General features: G+C 40.3%; 1 protein-coding gene across 5 annotated transcripts in view; it reads right to left on the reverse strand.

The window, feature by feature from the left end:
* Window positions 1-536: 536 nt before the first annotated feature.
* Window positions 537-17408, reverse strand: part of LOC124121270 (monocarboxylate transporter 14-like) — a 44714-nt gene continuing 27842 nt past the window's right edge. For all 5 annotated transcript variants that reach the window (XM_046484238.2, XM_046484237.2, XM_046484234.2 and 2 more), the window contains 5 exons: window positions 7198-7475; window positions 6011-6154; window positions 3929-4717; window positions 1471-1521; window positions 537-1270 (listed from right to left, as the gene is read on the reverse strand). In XM_046484238.2, coding sequence (XP_046340194.2) covers window positions 1116-1270; window positions 1471-1521; window positions 3929-4717; window positions 6011-6154; window positions 7198-7426 — 1368 coding nt within the window. In that variant the 5' untranslated portion in view covers window positions 7427-7475 and the 3' untranslated portion in view covers window positions 537-1115. The remainder of the gene's footprint in view (window positions 1271-1470; window positions 1522-3928; window positions 4718-6010; window positions 6155-7197; window positions 7476-17408) is intronic.

Here is a 17408-nt window from a genome sequence, read left to right on the forward strand (position 1 = left end):
AAGCTTTTAGAGTCACAGATATCATTAGGTCGAACACCCTCAGACAAATGCTCATCGGCCGTGGACGAATGGACACACACTTCGTCCAGATACACCAAAACATGACAACCCACTTCTTACAAGATGCAGAGTGCGTTGAGTGAGTGAGTATGGTTTTACGCCGCTTTTAGCAATATTCCAGCATTGTCACGGCGGGGGTCACCAGAAATGGGCTTCACACATTGTACCCATGTCGGGAATCGAACCCGGGTCTTCGGCGTGACGAGCGAAAGCTTTAACCACTAGGCTACCCGACCGCCCCACAGAGTGCCATGGAGCGATACAGGAACAGTTTTTAAGCCAAAAACCATTCGACGTCTCAAATGCAGTTAATGGTCTTGATTTTTTTTATCCAAAACAACCTGGTTATATTAGAGTTCATACCTTAGAATGCTGAAAAATTTAGAATGTTTGAATCTCACCAAGTCCCATTTGGGAAAACGTCCGTCAAGTAAATAGCCATTGAAATTTCGCAAAAATGCTGAAGTGTGAAGTGCTGTCATTTGGTGATGTTTTAATAATACCATCTCATGGTTACATACCGTGCTCATTTAGCAGGTTCTTGAGCCACGATGGCATTCTAACTACTGTTTTGGTCCGTTCACACTAAGCACACTTCCTGACTTGCTAACAAGGGGCACCTGCTTGTCTTTCAAGGCAGCTTGTTGGCGTCAACGTCTTGGAAGTGGAAGCTACTAATCCTTTCCATATATCTCATATCTTTACACGGCTTCTCTGATATTGTAATTCGCTGTAAAGAGTTCAATCCTTCAGTCATAGAATCGAAGTTCGAATCCCAGATTAATCCTCATTATGATCCTTGGTCTGTCAGCACCATACCATTATTTAAGACACCGCCCTTGTTGGTTTTAGGAAAGTGATAATCATTAGACCTGCATCACTTCAGGTGTTCCTCCAAATCAGGCGTACACGACATGATACAACTGAAATACTGTTCATATTGGCGTTAAACCAAACTTTCTTTCTGTATCCAGATACGTCAGTCGGCAATCCACATGACAGGGGTGTATTGTTTGTATGTTCTAAATCATGTTTCTCTTTTCTAGCTGTCACTGTTAATTTTCACACTTTTTGTGTTTCAAGACCAACGAGTTATCCTCTGTGGAGGCCAAATCGTACTGGTCAAGCGCGTTCCCATTCTGTCTGGTAGTGGTCTTTCTTCCCAACATGGACAGGAACCCAAATGTCACTGAGGCAAAGAACATCACAGCTGGAAATAGAGTGAGTGAAAACTTCATTCCCACAATCTTTATCTTTAAGTGGCATTTTAGAAGCAAAAGCAATTGTCGAGTATTTGCAACTGTTATTTTGAGTCGATTCAAGTTATTTTAATTCAGTGATCATTTTCAACTCCGAAACTTTATTCAATAAAGAACAGTAAGATGATTTTTTTGTAACTAAGATACTCACATGAGCATACGAACACATAGCTGTAATTGTTGGTCATTTCGAATATACTTCCTGTGAACAGAAGGTAATATGAACAAGTGAGTCAAGGATAAGTGTATATTTGACAATGATAAATAACCTCATGGCGACCAGGGTGTGAATAGGTTCCCTGCACGTTGCTTTTTGTGTAAGGAGATTACACTGAGGATTGGGTGGTCAGACTGATGACTTTGTTGATTGGGTGGGAATTATGGGATGAGTATCATGTCAACTACTGATTTGTCTGTATGTGTCTCGATTATTTACAGATTTATCTCAATATGCTCTTCATTATTGCACCCAATATAATTATCTCAATATACTAGTGATCATGACACCCAATATAATTATTTTAATATACTAGTGATTATAACACCCAATATAATGATTTTAATATACTAGTGATCATAACACCCAACAATATTATTTCAATATACTAGTGATCATAACACCCAATAATATTATCTCAATATACTAGTGATCATAACACCCAATAATTTTATAGGGGGGCACGAGTGGCTCAGTCGTCTAAGGCGCAGCGATTCGCTGTGCAGAGTTGCGTCCCCTGGACACACCAAAAACCTATGATTGTGGGTTCGAATCCCGGTTCACCCCGATTATGTTTCTAGGTTTGTCAGCACCATACCCGTGCTCATGGGTTTCATCGAAGTGGTAACGTCTGAGACCTGCATCACTTCGGGCTTTCCTCCCACATTAAGCTGACACGCCGTGATATAACTGGAATAACGTTAAAAGAGGCGTTAAACCCAACTCACTCACTCACTCAATAATTTTTATCTCAATATACTAGTGATCATAACACCCAATAATATTATCTCAGTATGCTAGTGATCAGAACACCCAATAATAGTATCTCGATAAACTTGTGAACATAACACCCAATAATACTATCTCAATATACTTGTGAACATAACACCAAATAATATTATCTCAATATACTAGTGATCATAATACCCAAAAATATTATCACAATATACTAGTGATCATAACACCCAATAATATTATCTCAATATAGTAGTGATCATAATACCCAATAATATTATCCCAATATACTAGTGATCATAATACCCAATAATATTATCTCAATATACTAGTGAACATAACACCCAATAATACTATCTCAATATACTAGTGATCATAACACCCAATAATATTATCTCAATATACTAGTGAACATAACACCCAATAATATTATCTCAATATACTAGTGAACATAACACCCAATAATATTATCTCAATATACTAGTGAACATAACACCCAATAATATTATCTCAATATACTTGTGAACATAACACCCATTAATATTATCTCAATGTACTAGTGATCATAACACACACAAATATTATCACAATATACAAGTGATCATAACATCCAAAAATATTATCTCAATATACGAGTGATCATAACACCCAATAATATTATCTCAATATACTAGTGATCATAACACCCAATAATATTATCTCAATATACTTGTGAACATAACACCCATTAATATAACTCAATGTACTAGTGATCATAACATCCAAAAATATTATCCCAATATACTAGTGATCATAACACCCAATAATATTATCTCAATATACTAGTGACAGTAACAAAAAATATCCTTTTCTTTCACCCACTTCTTGCAAAATGTTTACGCACACTTCAGTGGCTATCAGAGAGTGAGCGAGAACGGTCTTACACCTGCTGTCATAATCAATGATCCATTCATATTATTTTCAACGCTTTTTACACTCAATGGAATCTGTTTCGTCGGTGATCGAGATTGGTTGTTCTCTCGCGTTGATTTACATCTAATAGTCGGAGCGCCTTTGCAGGTGTCAGTATCAGCCACAGCACTGACAACGACACCATTTCTGGCGCTGACGTTTTACGTTTAAACCACTCGTGAAGTGAGGTGAAATGGGGTTTAACTTCGCGTCCAAGATTATTGCACTTATATTGCGACGTGCGTCCGGACTGATGCCGATTTTATAGTGCTAGCTCACTGAGATACCATACCACAGGGGGCGGTCGGGTAGCCTAGTGGTTAAAGCGTTCGCTCGTCACGCCGAAGACCCGGGTTCGATTCCCGACATGGGTACAATGTGTGAAGCCCATTTCTGGTGTCCCCCGCCGTGATATTGCTGGAATATTGCTAAAAGCGGCGTAAAACCATACTCACTCACTCACCATGCCACAGTTGAACATGATTACCCCACTCAGACACAGTATACTGACTCCGAGCCGACAAGTCCTTGTTTTAGCCCCTTAATGCCGAGCGCCAGACAGGGTAACAACAAGTACCATCTTTTAACGTCTTTTGTTATGCCGCGGCAGGGGATCGAACCCCGGATCTTCCGCTCTCCGGGCGGACGCTCTACCATTAGACCACGGAGGCGGTCTTCCCTGAATCGAAACAATGACAATGCTTACCAGCGATAGGTGGTCCGATGAGATATCCAATACCCAGGAAGAACATGACAGCTCCGTAAGCTATGGCAAAATGCTCTACTCCAGCGATATCTAACGATATTGTGCTTTGGAGGGCAAACACACCTCCGGTATAAATTCCAAGAAGTGCCCCATAGGTCAGTCGCCCAGCAACGGTTTTTACTAAGAGTGGCAAGAGCACAGAGGTGACGGCAGTTATTCCAACAATGCCAGAATATATTAACTCTGGACCTACGCTCTTGTCGTTGGATAAAACGCCCAATAAAAGCCTTGATATGAAGCTGCCTATGCCTAAAGTGGATATACTCAATGACGCTTCTTGTAATGTCGCTCCGTGGAAGTTCATGTAGTCTGGAAGGAAGAGTATGTGCACGGAGTACCCCATTGCAAGAAGAAGCGTGCTGAGCATGAACGCAATAAATGAGAGATCGGAGATGATGGTCTTGTACGTCGGGATGTCGCCGAAAGCCGCGAAGAGAATGGTCTGTTTGGTAGTACGACCGCTTCGCATTTGGGCCTTGCGACTCACTTCATAAGACGATGGTCGCATGATGAGTCCGAATATACAGCAGTGTGACACCAACGCTCCAACAAGCAGGAACGCACCCGGAAGTGCATACCACTCGATAAACTTTTGGACAAGCGGCGGGTGAATGAATATTCCTAGCGCTGTTCCACAGACTGCTATTCCTGAAGCCAGAGCCGTGTCTCGAGGGAAGTAGTATCCTATCACAACCATGGAGCCAACTTGCGCTAGGGCTTGCCCGAGACCTGAAAGGATGATAATGAGTGAGTGAGGGATGTTGAAAGCATCACCCCAGCTATATCATGGCAGCCTGGAAAGATTCAACTCTGGCCCAGGTAAACCAGTGGCAGATAACATGAGCAACGATCGATGTAATCGGGGCACGATGACACGCCATCACGCAGGTGACAGAGTCTGACCACCTGATTTATTTTAGTCGCCCCTGAAAGACAAGCATTGGTTACAACGATAATACTTGTCTTCATTGCCATCTGGGTCTACAGCTGCACATTTAGTCATGGTCGTGATGTGTCCAATAAATTAAAATGCAGTATTTCTATCTGACTTATCTCATAAATTTAAGTCACATATTTTAAAACCCATCATGGCGTCCTCAAACATAAGCAATATTGGTGACTATGCACCTACGCTGACAACGTTCATTCGCCATTGGTGTGAGGGGGAGTGAGTGTTTGGTAGTAAACCATGGTTAGCAAGGTTGCCCTCCCACAGACGGTCTCACTCTTTGTCTCACTCTCTCTGTCTCCTCTTTCAGTCTCACTCTCTATCTCTCTGTGTCTGTCTCCCTCTGTATCTGTCTCTGTCTCTCTCTATCTCTCTGTCTCCTTTTCTCTCACTCACGCTCTCTGTGTGTCTCTATCTGTCTGTCTCTCTATGTCTCCTTTTCTCTCACTCTGTCTCATTTTTGTCTCCCTCTGCGTCTCTATGTGTCTCCCTATCTGTCTGTCTCTCTCTCTATTTCTCTATGTCTCCTTTTCTCTCACTACCTCTCTTTCTCTCTCTATCTCACTCTCTCCCTCTATATATCTCTTTCTCTGTCTCTCTCTGCGTCTCTCCATCTGTCTGTCTGTCTCTCTATCTCTCTCCTTTTCTCTCACTCACTCTATCTCTGTCTGTCTCTCTTTCTCTATCTGTCTCACTCTCTAACTCCTTTTCTCTTAGCCTCACTCTCTCTCTCACTTTCTCTGTCTCACTTTGTCTCTCTCTGTCTCCTCTTTCAGTCCCACTCTCTCACTCTCGCTCTATCCCTGTGTCTCCTTTTCTCTCACTCACTCTCTGTCTCTTTCTCTATCTCCTTTTCTCTCACTCACTCTCTCTGTGTCTCACTCTCTATCTATCTCCTTTTCTCGTAGTCTCACTCTGTCTCAGTCTCTCTGTCACTCTCTGTGTCTCCTCTTTCAGTCTCACTCTCTCTCTCTCTCGCTCTCTCTTTCTCTCTCTCTCTCTCTCTCTCTCTCTCACACACACACACACACACACACACACACACGAGTCATGTTAATCGAGTAGCATGTTACCTGCAATGAAGGCGTACGTGACAAATAATACTTTTATGTCCGTGACGAAAGCACTGACACCAAAGCCCACAAGCCCGAGTATCCCGGACAGGAAGACACAAGTTCTGCAGTCGAGCATGTTGGCCACCAGAGCGGCGACAGGACCTGAAATGTGAAGTTGTATATACTTCAGTCGGCATGTCTGATTCGGAGTGTCTAATTCAATTAATTCAATGCTTCTGTTATGTTGAGTAATGCCAAATGACCAACAATAAACAGTGGAAAGGAAAACAACATCAGGTTACCAATCAATCCTACAACAACGCCACGGGGCACAGGACACGGGTGGCCCATTCGTCTTAGACGAGGCAGGTAGTTGTGCAGAGTTGCGTCCCTTGGGCACACTAGAAACCTGGAATTGTGGGTACGAATCCCTGTTCGAACCGATTATGTTTCAACGTTTGTCAGCACCATACCCTTGAACGTGGGGTGCAACAATGTGGTAAACGTCTGAGGCCTGCATTACTTCGGGCTTTCATCCCACATTAAGCAGACACTCCGTGATATAACTGAAATACTGTTTAAAGCTGCGTCAAACCAAACTCACTAAACATCGCCTGCAGAGTGCGTAAGATGCAAGTCTTGCAAACATTACGCGTTGTAAATCATCTTAAGGAGCATTTGTGTTATATAATATCATTGCACAAAATATACTTAAGGTCCTTCAGTCGTGCAAGAAACCCATCATTGGTTTGAATCCCTGTTCGCCCTATGTTTTTTGGGTTGTCAGCTTCACAACCGTAGGTGGGGCGGTCGGGTAGCCTAGTGGTTAAAGCGTTCGCTCGTCGCGGCGAAGACCCGGGTTCGATTCCCGACATGGGTACAATATGTGAAGCTCATTTCTGGTGTCCCCTGTCGTGATATTGCTGGAATATTGCTAAAAGCGGCGTAAAACCATACTCACTCACTCACTCACTCACTCATAACCGTAGGTTCCACCAAAGCGGCAAACATCTGCAGCCTGCATCACTTCAGGCTTTCCTCCCACATCAAGCTGACGCGGTGATTAACTGATCCATGAAACACGCCAAAGAGACGTTGAACTAAACTCACTCGTGAAGCCACCATTAATGATGATTAACATGCCCACAGTGGCGTTAAACCCAAACTCTCTGCCATTACCTTGTACGTCTTCTTACGATGCCTACCTGCTAATGAAAACATGCAGCTGTTAACAGAGCCCACCCAGGCCGTCAGCGTCACGTCGCCATGGAACCTGTCCAACAGGGCCACGTGGAACACCCCGACAGCGTAGTTCATAGCGGGGTTGAGAAACTGGGTAAGGAAGGAAGCTAACAAGACCACCCAGGCGTACTTGCTTCTGCGTGTACTGTGGACGACAGCAACCGCCGGATATTCTATGTCTACGTCCTCCATGTTCCTGGAAATGTTCACCTAGGGAACTGTCAGTTTGTTTTGCATGTTCCTGTAAGGAAAACAATATAAGGGTTTATCTAAAAGTTTAGTTTGTACCATAAAAATGTATTTTTCAGCATTATTATTACAAAAATTGAAATACATATAATCTTCACCCCAGGGCATTGTACCCTGCACTTGGGTACAGAAGCTCACCTTCTCCTCATATTATTTTTTCAATTTAGTGAATCGAAATATATTTGCAGATGAAAACTACGCTGATATGACATCGGCTCCCGCAATCAGCCGTATTCTGTCTATATGAGGACACGGGTGGCTCAGTCGTCTAAGGCGTTGCGATTCGCTGTGCAGAGTTGCGTCCCTTGGGCACGCCAGAATCCTGTGATTGTGGCTTCGAATCCCGGTTCGCCCCGATTATCTTTCTAGGTTTGTCAGCACCATATACCCGTGCTCGTGGGTTTCACCGAAGTGGTAAACGTCTGAGACCTGCATCACTTCGGGCTTTCCTCCCACGTTAAGCTGACACGCCGTGACATATATATAACTTGAATACTGTTAAAAGCGGCATTAAACCCAACTTACCCACTAACTTTTGAGAAGTTGTGTGAGAACCGCTTTTGGAGTGCAAAAGTCAAATCAAGATGTAACTTTGAAATATATATACGCATCGGGCTATAGCCGATAGAACAATGTAGGTAAGATAAGTCGCAAATTCGACCCATAACAATTTTGAGCCTCGTAATATATGCTGAGCCCAACTATAAACTACATATGAGCCAAAATGACTGAGTATTGGCCATATATAGCTGTTGCAATACTGTTGCCTTGGCGGTTATATTGAAAATTTCAAAGCAGCTTCATTTGTTTAGTTGTTTTCTGAGGAGATGATAGGTCACTGTTTGACACACGCACACACACACACACACACACACACACACACACACACACACACACACACACACACACACACATATATATATATATATATATATATATATTTATATATATATATATATATTGTTCACACAAACACATGTTCTGTAGTTCTGTGACATAGTTCATGATAATGAAATACGTGCTTTAATATCAAATATGGCTGGAAAACACATTTTGTAAAAAATCGGATTTGATTAAATTAATTAAGTCAACTACAGCTTGTAGAAGAAGAAGCCAACTGTATGTAGGCGTCCAGCGCACATGCAAAAGTTACTGATCTAAATAGTAATCTAAATATACAGCAACACATGTAAACGTTATATGCAGTATTATCAGTTTGGATATACAATATGTTTCAAGATGTTACTTCTTAGGATTGTTGCATGCTCTAAGTAAAGAGCAGAATATGGGTATCATTTCTAGAGGTCAAGGGCAATTAATGATGGTTTTCGTGAATACTTTTTGGGTATACATGTATATTGAGCTTTCAAATCACTAAACGTTTAACACGTCAAATTAAATTGAATTTCATTTTTTATACCTGCATACATTTTCTCTCAATTTTATTGGTACCTAATTTTTCTACCTTCATTGATCATAAAATTCTGACAAACCCAATCTAAATCAGAAAATTAAACTACGTAATGTTCGACACGTTAGCTCGAAAAGGTATTTTTCAGGTTCAATGAGACTTTTAAACCATCTGTAGGATTCTTATCGTTAACGTGTGTGAGGGATGAGCTACAAGTACATGTGTTATTACACTGTCCAGTTTATATTGATGTTCGTCAGGTTTTACTTAATACATGTTACCCGTGAAGATCCGGGGTAGAATAGGTCTTCAGGAACCCATGCTTGCCGTAAAAGGCGACTATGCTTGTCGTAAGAGGCGACTAACGGGATCGGGTGGTCAGGCTCACTGACTTGGTTGATGCATGTCATCGATCCACATGATATTAATCACCGTCTGGTCCAGACTCGATTATTTACAGACCGCCGTCATATAGCTGGAATATTGCTGAGTGCGGCGTTAAACAACAACCAACCAAACAACTTAATATATGTAATGAAGCGTGGTTAAAATTTAGAAATGAAAGCGATGTTGTTTACGTTTGTTTTATCTTGGCTCGTTCCAGTGTTGAAGGATCAGTGCCAATTCCTGCACAGCTGATTTCATATCAGAGCTAAACGTGTTTATATTTTCTGGTTTATTCTGTATTATATATATTTAAATTCGTAAGTTGAAGATTCAGGGACCTGTTCACTTTTCAGAAAACTTCAAGTTGTGACGTTTACAAAGTAAACACTTCACGTTTTGACGTTTACAAAGTAGAAACTTCACGTTTTGACGTTTACACGATTTTGGCCGGAACTACTTTTCGGGAATCCCTGAGTGGAACATGGATCTCTTCGAACGGTTTGTACGGTGTACGAGGATCACTGCAGGATCCCCAAGGAACGCCACCTGACCCCAACACATGTCATGAAGACTCAACATCAACAATACCAGGTACGACAGATCAGTCCTATCCGTCAGCACTATTTGACAATACCAGGTACGACAGATCAGTCCTATCCGTCAGCACTATTTGACAATACCAGGTACGACAGATCAGTCCTATCCGTCAGCACTATTTGACAATACCAGGTACGACAGATCAGTCCTATCCGTAAGCACTATTTAACAATACCAGGTACGACAAATCAGTCCTATCCGTCAGCACTATTTGACAATACCAGGTACGACAGATCAGTCCTATCCGTCAGCACTATTTGACAATACCAGGTACGACAGATCACTCCTATCCGTAAGCACTATTTAACAATACCAGGTATGACAGATCAGTCCTATCCGTCAGCACTATTTGACAATACCAGGTACGACAGATCAGTCCTATCCGTAAGCACTATTTAACAATACCAGGTACGACAGATCAGTCCTATCCGTCAGTACTATTTAACAATACCAGGTACGACAGATCAGTCCTATCCGTCAGCACTATTTGACAATACCAGGTACGACAGATCAGTCCTATCCGTAAGCACTATTTAACAATACCAGGTACGACAGATCAGTCCTATCCGTCAGCACTATTTGACAATACCAGGTACGACAGATCAGTCCTATCCGTAAGCACTATTTAACAATACCAGGTACGACAGATCAGTCCTATCCGTCAGCACTATTTGACAATACCAGGTACGACAGATCAGTCCTATCCGTAAGCACTATTTAACAATACCAGGTACGACAGATCAGTCCTATCCGTCAGCACTATTTGACAATACCAGGTACGACAGATCAGTCCTATCCGTCAGCACTATTTAACTTTTTTAAAGATGCATCGACAGATGTGATAACCACTAAATTGGTTAATGCTCTTATGTTACCTTAGGTTAATGATAAATTCCAAAAGTCGTTCATGCTTGTTGCCAAAGAAATTGTCAGTGGTATTGACAAAGATATTGTGGCACCGCCACGGCAGGAAATACTAAGAATTCGCCTCGAGCTGAACAAGAGAACTGACGATCTCGAGCAATACAGTCGGAGAAACTCAATAAGGATAAGTGGTGTTGAGGAGACCCGCGATGAAAATGTCGAGGACGTCGTCATGGACGTTTTGAAAGACGTCCATCCCAGTATCAACATAAGTGACATCGACAGATGTCATCGCGTTGGAAAGAAGAACTCAGGGATCAAGAGACAGATAATTGTAAAATTTGTTAGTTACTGGGACAGAAATAAGGTCATGAGAAATCGAAAATTACTGAAACATACGAAACAATCTGTCTATCTCAACGAGGACCTGTCCCACTACAGAAGCAAATTATTTAAGAAAATTCGTGACTTGAAAAGACAGAAGAAGATCCACGCAACATGGACATATGACGGCAGGATTCACGTATGTGAACAGCCGGAGGAAGCAACTCGTGACATTGAGTATGAGTCAGACCTTATCAAATACAATTGACAAGTCATTTGTGCTAAATTAGAGTGAATGGTGTGAATTCTACTGTGTATGATATTTTAAGTCCTAAGCTGTTCACTGACTAACTCATATTTGAATCATACATTTGTTGTGCATACACATCAAACTCGTTAATATTATATTAACCCAAAAGCAAACATTTACAGATGCTAAGAATGTATTTTGTACCCCTTACACTTGTATCTCTATCCACGCCACGACTACGACTACACATGTATATCTGTACCATCGTGTATATAAGTTGTATATAGTCTCACCTTATGTTATACTGATCCTTTGTGTCTATCCTCATGCACAAACTATATAAGCAACACTAGGTTATATCTTTGTTTCTGCTCACGAAACCATTTTATCATTTTCCACGTATACATTTTATATACCCTTGTATATACAAGTTCACATGCCAATTATACCACCAGTCAGTTATGTCGCCACCCAAAAAGCGCCTGCTTCAAAAATGATTCTGTCATATGGGTAATGACATTGTACAACATCGTGTGGCGATTTGGGTTTTTCCATCTTCCCGAGGCAAGAGAGTTAACTGACTTTAAAAGTCCAGTTTCCAGTTTCCAGTTGCCGAACAAGGCTTGAATTACTTGGCTCGATCGTAGCGCCACCAGTGGCTATTACCAGTTATGTCCCTTCTAAGCCTCTCCTATGGACCAATTAGATTCCACCTGTCGCAACACTTGCGTTTGCTTCACACAAAATGGTGGCGCCGAGTCAGGACGATCTGATCGATAATCAATATCTAAATTGTGATAAAACGGGTCTTACATCGCAAAATGCATGAAATCACGTGAGCACCTTGATTAAAATCAGGAAAAGATGTGGAAAATATCTCCTGACAACGAGTTGTCTGTTCACATGCATTGCAAATACTGCAATCGACCGAAATCTGCACGACAGTTTACGAACCGGATTTCGATTTCGGTGCGCGATTTTGATTGGACTATGCATAGACTCGTTAGTCCAGCCAAAATGTAACTCCATAATACCAGCCTAGTTCGGCAAGGGTTGAAACTGGACTTTTATAGTCAGTTAACTCTCATGCCCCGGTAAATCATGATAAATCGCGATCCTATACTAGCAAAGCTAGCTACAATTCTATCATCAGTCTATTCGGAAAAGGGAATTCGATCAAAAACGCTTTTGAACGAATTACACACAATGGGTGTTATACTAATATCCGAATGGAAGGCACGTACACTCATCCTATGTCTCCGTATTTTACAGGTGAGGTGAAATTGGGTTTAACGTCGCGTCCAAGATTATTGCACTTATATAGCGACGTGCATGCACGTGTATGTGTGTGTGTGGCTGCTTGTACCAGTCCGGACTGATGCCGATTTATAGTGCTAGCTCACTGAGATACCATGCCGCAGTTTAACATGAATACCCCATTCAGACACAGTATACTGACTCCGAGCCGACCAGTTCTTGTTTTAGCCCCTTAATGCCGAGCGCCAGACAGGGTAACAACAAGTACAATCTTTTAACGTCTTTTTGTATGACGCGGCCCGGGATCGAACCCTGGACCTTCCGCTCTCCGGGCGGACGCTCTACCACAAGACCACGGAGGCGGTCCTGTATTTTACAGACACAAGCAGGTTATACGAACATTGTTTTACTGCTATTGTTAGGTTTACAGCTTCCCGGGGGCGTGGAGTGAGTGAGTGAGTTTGGTTTTACGCCGCTTATAGCAATATTCCAGCAATATCACGGCGGGGGCACCAGAAATGGGCTTCACACATTGTACCCATGTCGAGAATCGAACCCGGGTCTTCGGCGTGACGAGCGAACGCTTTAACCACTAGGCTACCCGACCGCCCCCCGTGGGCGTGGAGCTCAACCCGGGCCCACTGATCCGTGAATATGACCAGCACGAGAAATCTCTGTCAAAATGTCACCGCAACACAAGAAGTGTACGCAATAAGTTAAATTTTCTAAGTGAGTATTGTTCCGACTTTCACGTCGTTTGTTTCACTGAAACTCATTTAGATGATACAGTCAATAATGATGTCTTACGATGGCAAAACTACCACGATCCGTTAAGAAAAGATAGAAATGCATTTAGGGGAGGGGTCATAGTCTATGTATATGAAAGGTTAGCATATAAAAGATTGAATGTATTAGAAAATGTCCTTGATGAAACTATATGTATACAGATATTTCTACCACAAAAATCCTTAATTCTGTGTGTTGTGTACAGACCAAAGTATAATAAAAATAATTTCTGGAATCGCCTAGACGACAGTATTGATAATGCGTTCTATATAACATGTAATTTGGTGATTGTCGGAGATATTAATGAAAATCTGTTGTCTGCGAGTAAACTTCATGCAAATTTGTTAGACAGGAACAATTTACGTAATGTGATAAATGAACCTACTCGGATTTCTAAAACAACGAGTGCTTTACTAGATCCGATAATTGTAAGTGAAGATGTTTCTGTGGATGATTCTGGAGTAATTGATTTTCATAATGAGATTAGTGATCATAGGGGCACGTATATATCAGTGAAACACATTTATCAACCAAATCATCATTTACAAGAGATATATGGTGTTATGGAAGAGGTGAATATGATAAATTAAACAACCTCATTCAATCAACTGATTGGATTAATCTTTTTAAGAAATGTAAAGATATAGACGAATCTATTGAATGTTTTTACTCAAATTTTAATAATTATATAAAAATGTGTGTACCGTCTAAAAAGGTAAGGATTCGACCGAATGATAAACCGTGGTTCAATTCCGAAGTACGGAAGGCAATAAGGAAAAGAAACAGGTTACTTAAGATTTCAAGGAAAACAACAAAGACAAGGACAGAACGTTGTACAGAAAACAAAGAAATAAGGTAAATAATATGAAATATTATGCAAAGGAAATGTTCTACTCCAATTTAGACAATTTCGTTTTAGAATTATACTCAGAAAACAAATCTTCTTATTGGAAATTGTTGGGATATTTAGTGAAAAATACAGGTAAGACTTCATCTATTCCCCCTCTGCGCAGGTATGTCACAGACGAAAGCCCAAATATATACTAAGAGTTAGATAAAGCTAAACAGTTAAACAAGTATTTTTCATCCATAGCAGATGTTGATGGAAGAAAGGCGAGTTTGCCAAATGTGGAAAAACCTTCAGATAAAACATTTAGCACATTGCGAATAAACGTATCATGAAATAAGTGATATAATAAAGTCTCTTCCTTTGAATAAAGCTTCGGGCCCAGATCGCATAAGTCATACAATTCTGAAACATACTGCAGCATCTTTAAGTGCAGTCTTATGTCTATTATTCAATACCTCATTGAGAATGCGTACATATCCAAGCCAATGGGTTAGCACATGTTATGCCACTATTAAAAAAAGGTGACCCAACACTATCCTCAGATTATAGACCAATATCTTTGATAAGCTGTATCGGGAAAGTATTCGAACGAGTTGTGTTTAAGCACTTGCGCAATTATTTTCATGAGAATTCGTTTATATACAAATACCAATCAGGATTCCAAGCTGGTCACTCGACCGTCCACCAACTGGTGGAATTATATAATCAAGTGTGTAAAGCAGTCGATAACAAAGAGTTCTATTGAATGGTATTCTGCGATATTTCTAAAGCGTTTGATACAGCATGGCACAGTGGGTTTATATATAAATTGTCATGTTATGCTAGGTAGGTAGGTAATTTATTTCATGTCTCACCTCATACAAATAAAAAAATATATACAGGTCACGTGATAAAATACATGTGATGAGCCATCCCGTATTGCATTATGAGAGACTATAGAACGTAAAATGATACACTGACATAAAATATGGAATAAATGTATATACGTTAGTAAAAAGGGTACATAGCATAAAATATTTATATAAACGATGAACTACTGGAGTGGTTGGCTGATTACGTAGCAGCTTGCAAACAATCTGTATTTTTAAATGGAACATTGTCTGACACTGAAGAGTTAAAAGCTGGTGTGCCACAGGGATCGGTACTAGGCACTTTCTTGTTCCTTGTGTACATCAATGATATTACTGACAGATTGAACTGTGCAACAAGATTATTTGCCGATGACACATCCCTAGGGATATCATCTTATAACAATCAACATATAGAAACTACTATGAATAGCAATTTAAACAAAATTAATGAATGGGCTCAAGAATGGTTAATTCTATATAATCCGAGCAAAACAAAATCAATTCTCGTTTCCACAAAAGAGCCGCAGAGAACTTTGAAATTATTTTTGGATAATCAAATAATTGAAAATGTTAAAACACACAAACACCTGGGTGTTATAATGTCGTCATTGGGCAAGTGGTCATGTCATATTGATTCAATTATTAAAACAACATCAAAGATGATTCATTCAATGAGAAAGCTTAAGTATATGCTCTGTCGTAGTGTGTTGAATAAGATTTATGTAATGTTTATTAGACCACATTTTGAATATGCATGTGAAGTTTGGGACGGTCGTACCAAGGAGCAGAGTGACAGATTAGAAAAACTCCAACTGGAAGCACCAAGAATTGTAACTGGTTTACCAACCTATACTTCCGTCAAAAGTTTATATTTCGAAACTTCCTGGGAGCCCCTATCAGAGCGCAGGAGAAAACGTAAATTGTGTTTATTCTATAAAATGTATAACTATATGACACCTTCATACCTTAAAGATCGAGTACCTCACTCTGTCGGGACAATCTTAGAACCGCTAACAATATAACTACGCCTCTATTACGAACTAAGTTGTCTGAATTCTCGTTTATACCATCCGCGATAAAATTGTGGAATACATTACCTCTTCAGCAAAGGAATATTGAAACCTTCTCTCTATTTAAATCCAGTTTAAGAACAGATAGTCCTACAGTTTCATCATTTTTCTCATATGATTTAAGGAAAATTAACATAATACATACACAATTAAGATATGATGACAGTGAATTAAAAAAATGACTTATTTAGAAAAAGGTTTAAACGAGGATCCAAACTGTCGATGTGGCAGCCCACGTGAAAATTCATATAATTTTTTCATTGAATGTCCTTTATTTAAATCAGCTAGAAACGAATTGATGCACTCACTATTGTTAATTGTGAAAGATACTTGTGATGTAAATATTGACCTGATGCTAGTTGGAAATGCAATTTTACCTAATCATGTGAACGAAAACATTTTTAGGAATGTACATACATATATAAAGAACACAAAAAGGTTTGAGTGAGCAGTGTGAATGTACATACGTTTCTCTATCTCTTTCCTTTCCTTTCTGTCATTTGATTTATGTAAATAAGCATACATGTAAATCTATGGGAGAGTAGCTCTAAGTTGTGACAACTTGTGCCCCATCCTTTTCATGAGAATAAAATATGTTTAAACTAACGGTTTGACTTAGAATGCAGAGTTACAGAAAAATCCCCCCCCCCCCCTCCCCCCCCCCCCCTCCAAAAAAATTAATAAATATTCATTATCCCGATTACTTTCAATTAACTTGCGTACATAAACGCTTGCATAGAATGAAAAACTCACACGTATAAAATCAGCATGCGTAAATAATCAATGAAGCTTTTTCAGCATGCGAACAAAGGAGCTAATTTCAGAAACACCATTACGAGCGAATTTACCTTCCGAGTCAAGCCTATATATTTAGAACCGTTATATACATCTTAAACATTACTTCATTTGTTTTTAAATCTTAAAATGTTCAATAGGTTTAGGGAAAACCCCAAAGAGTGGTGGAAAGATGAGTGAAAAAATATTGGTTACCCAATGAAAAATGTAATAACCCAATTAAAATCGAAACCCTAGAGTAAAAACTCAATTGCTCAAAAAATTATCGGGAGCTCTTGAATAGCATTGTAATGTCTTTACACCTAAACCGGGAAGTATTCAGGTATTCAGGTAGATCAACAGACAGGCAGGGACGATAATGATTTCTTACTATCGACAATAGATTTTGAAATAAAGCGACAAAACACTTTCCATATTCAATAACAACAACCCCCCCCCCCCTCCCACCGACCTATTCTACCCCGGGTCTTCACAAATAACGTG

Source organism: Haliotis rufescens, unplaced genomic scaffold (assembly GCF_023055435.1).
Source record: "Haliotis rufescens isolate VD_foot unplaced genomic scaffold, xgHalRufe1.0.p SCAF_152, whole genome shotgun sequence".
Lineage (NCBI taxonomy): Eukaryota > Metazoa > Mollusca > Gastropoda > Lepetellida > Haliotidae > Haliotis > Haliotis rufescens.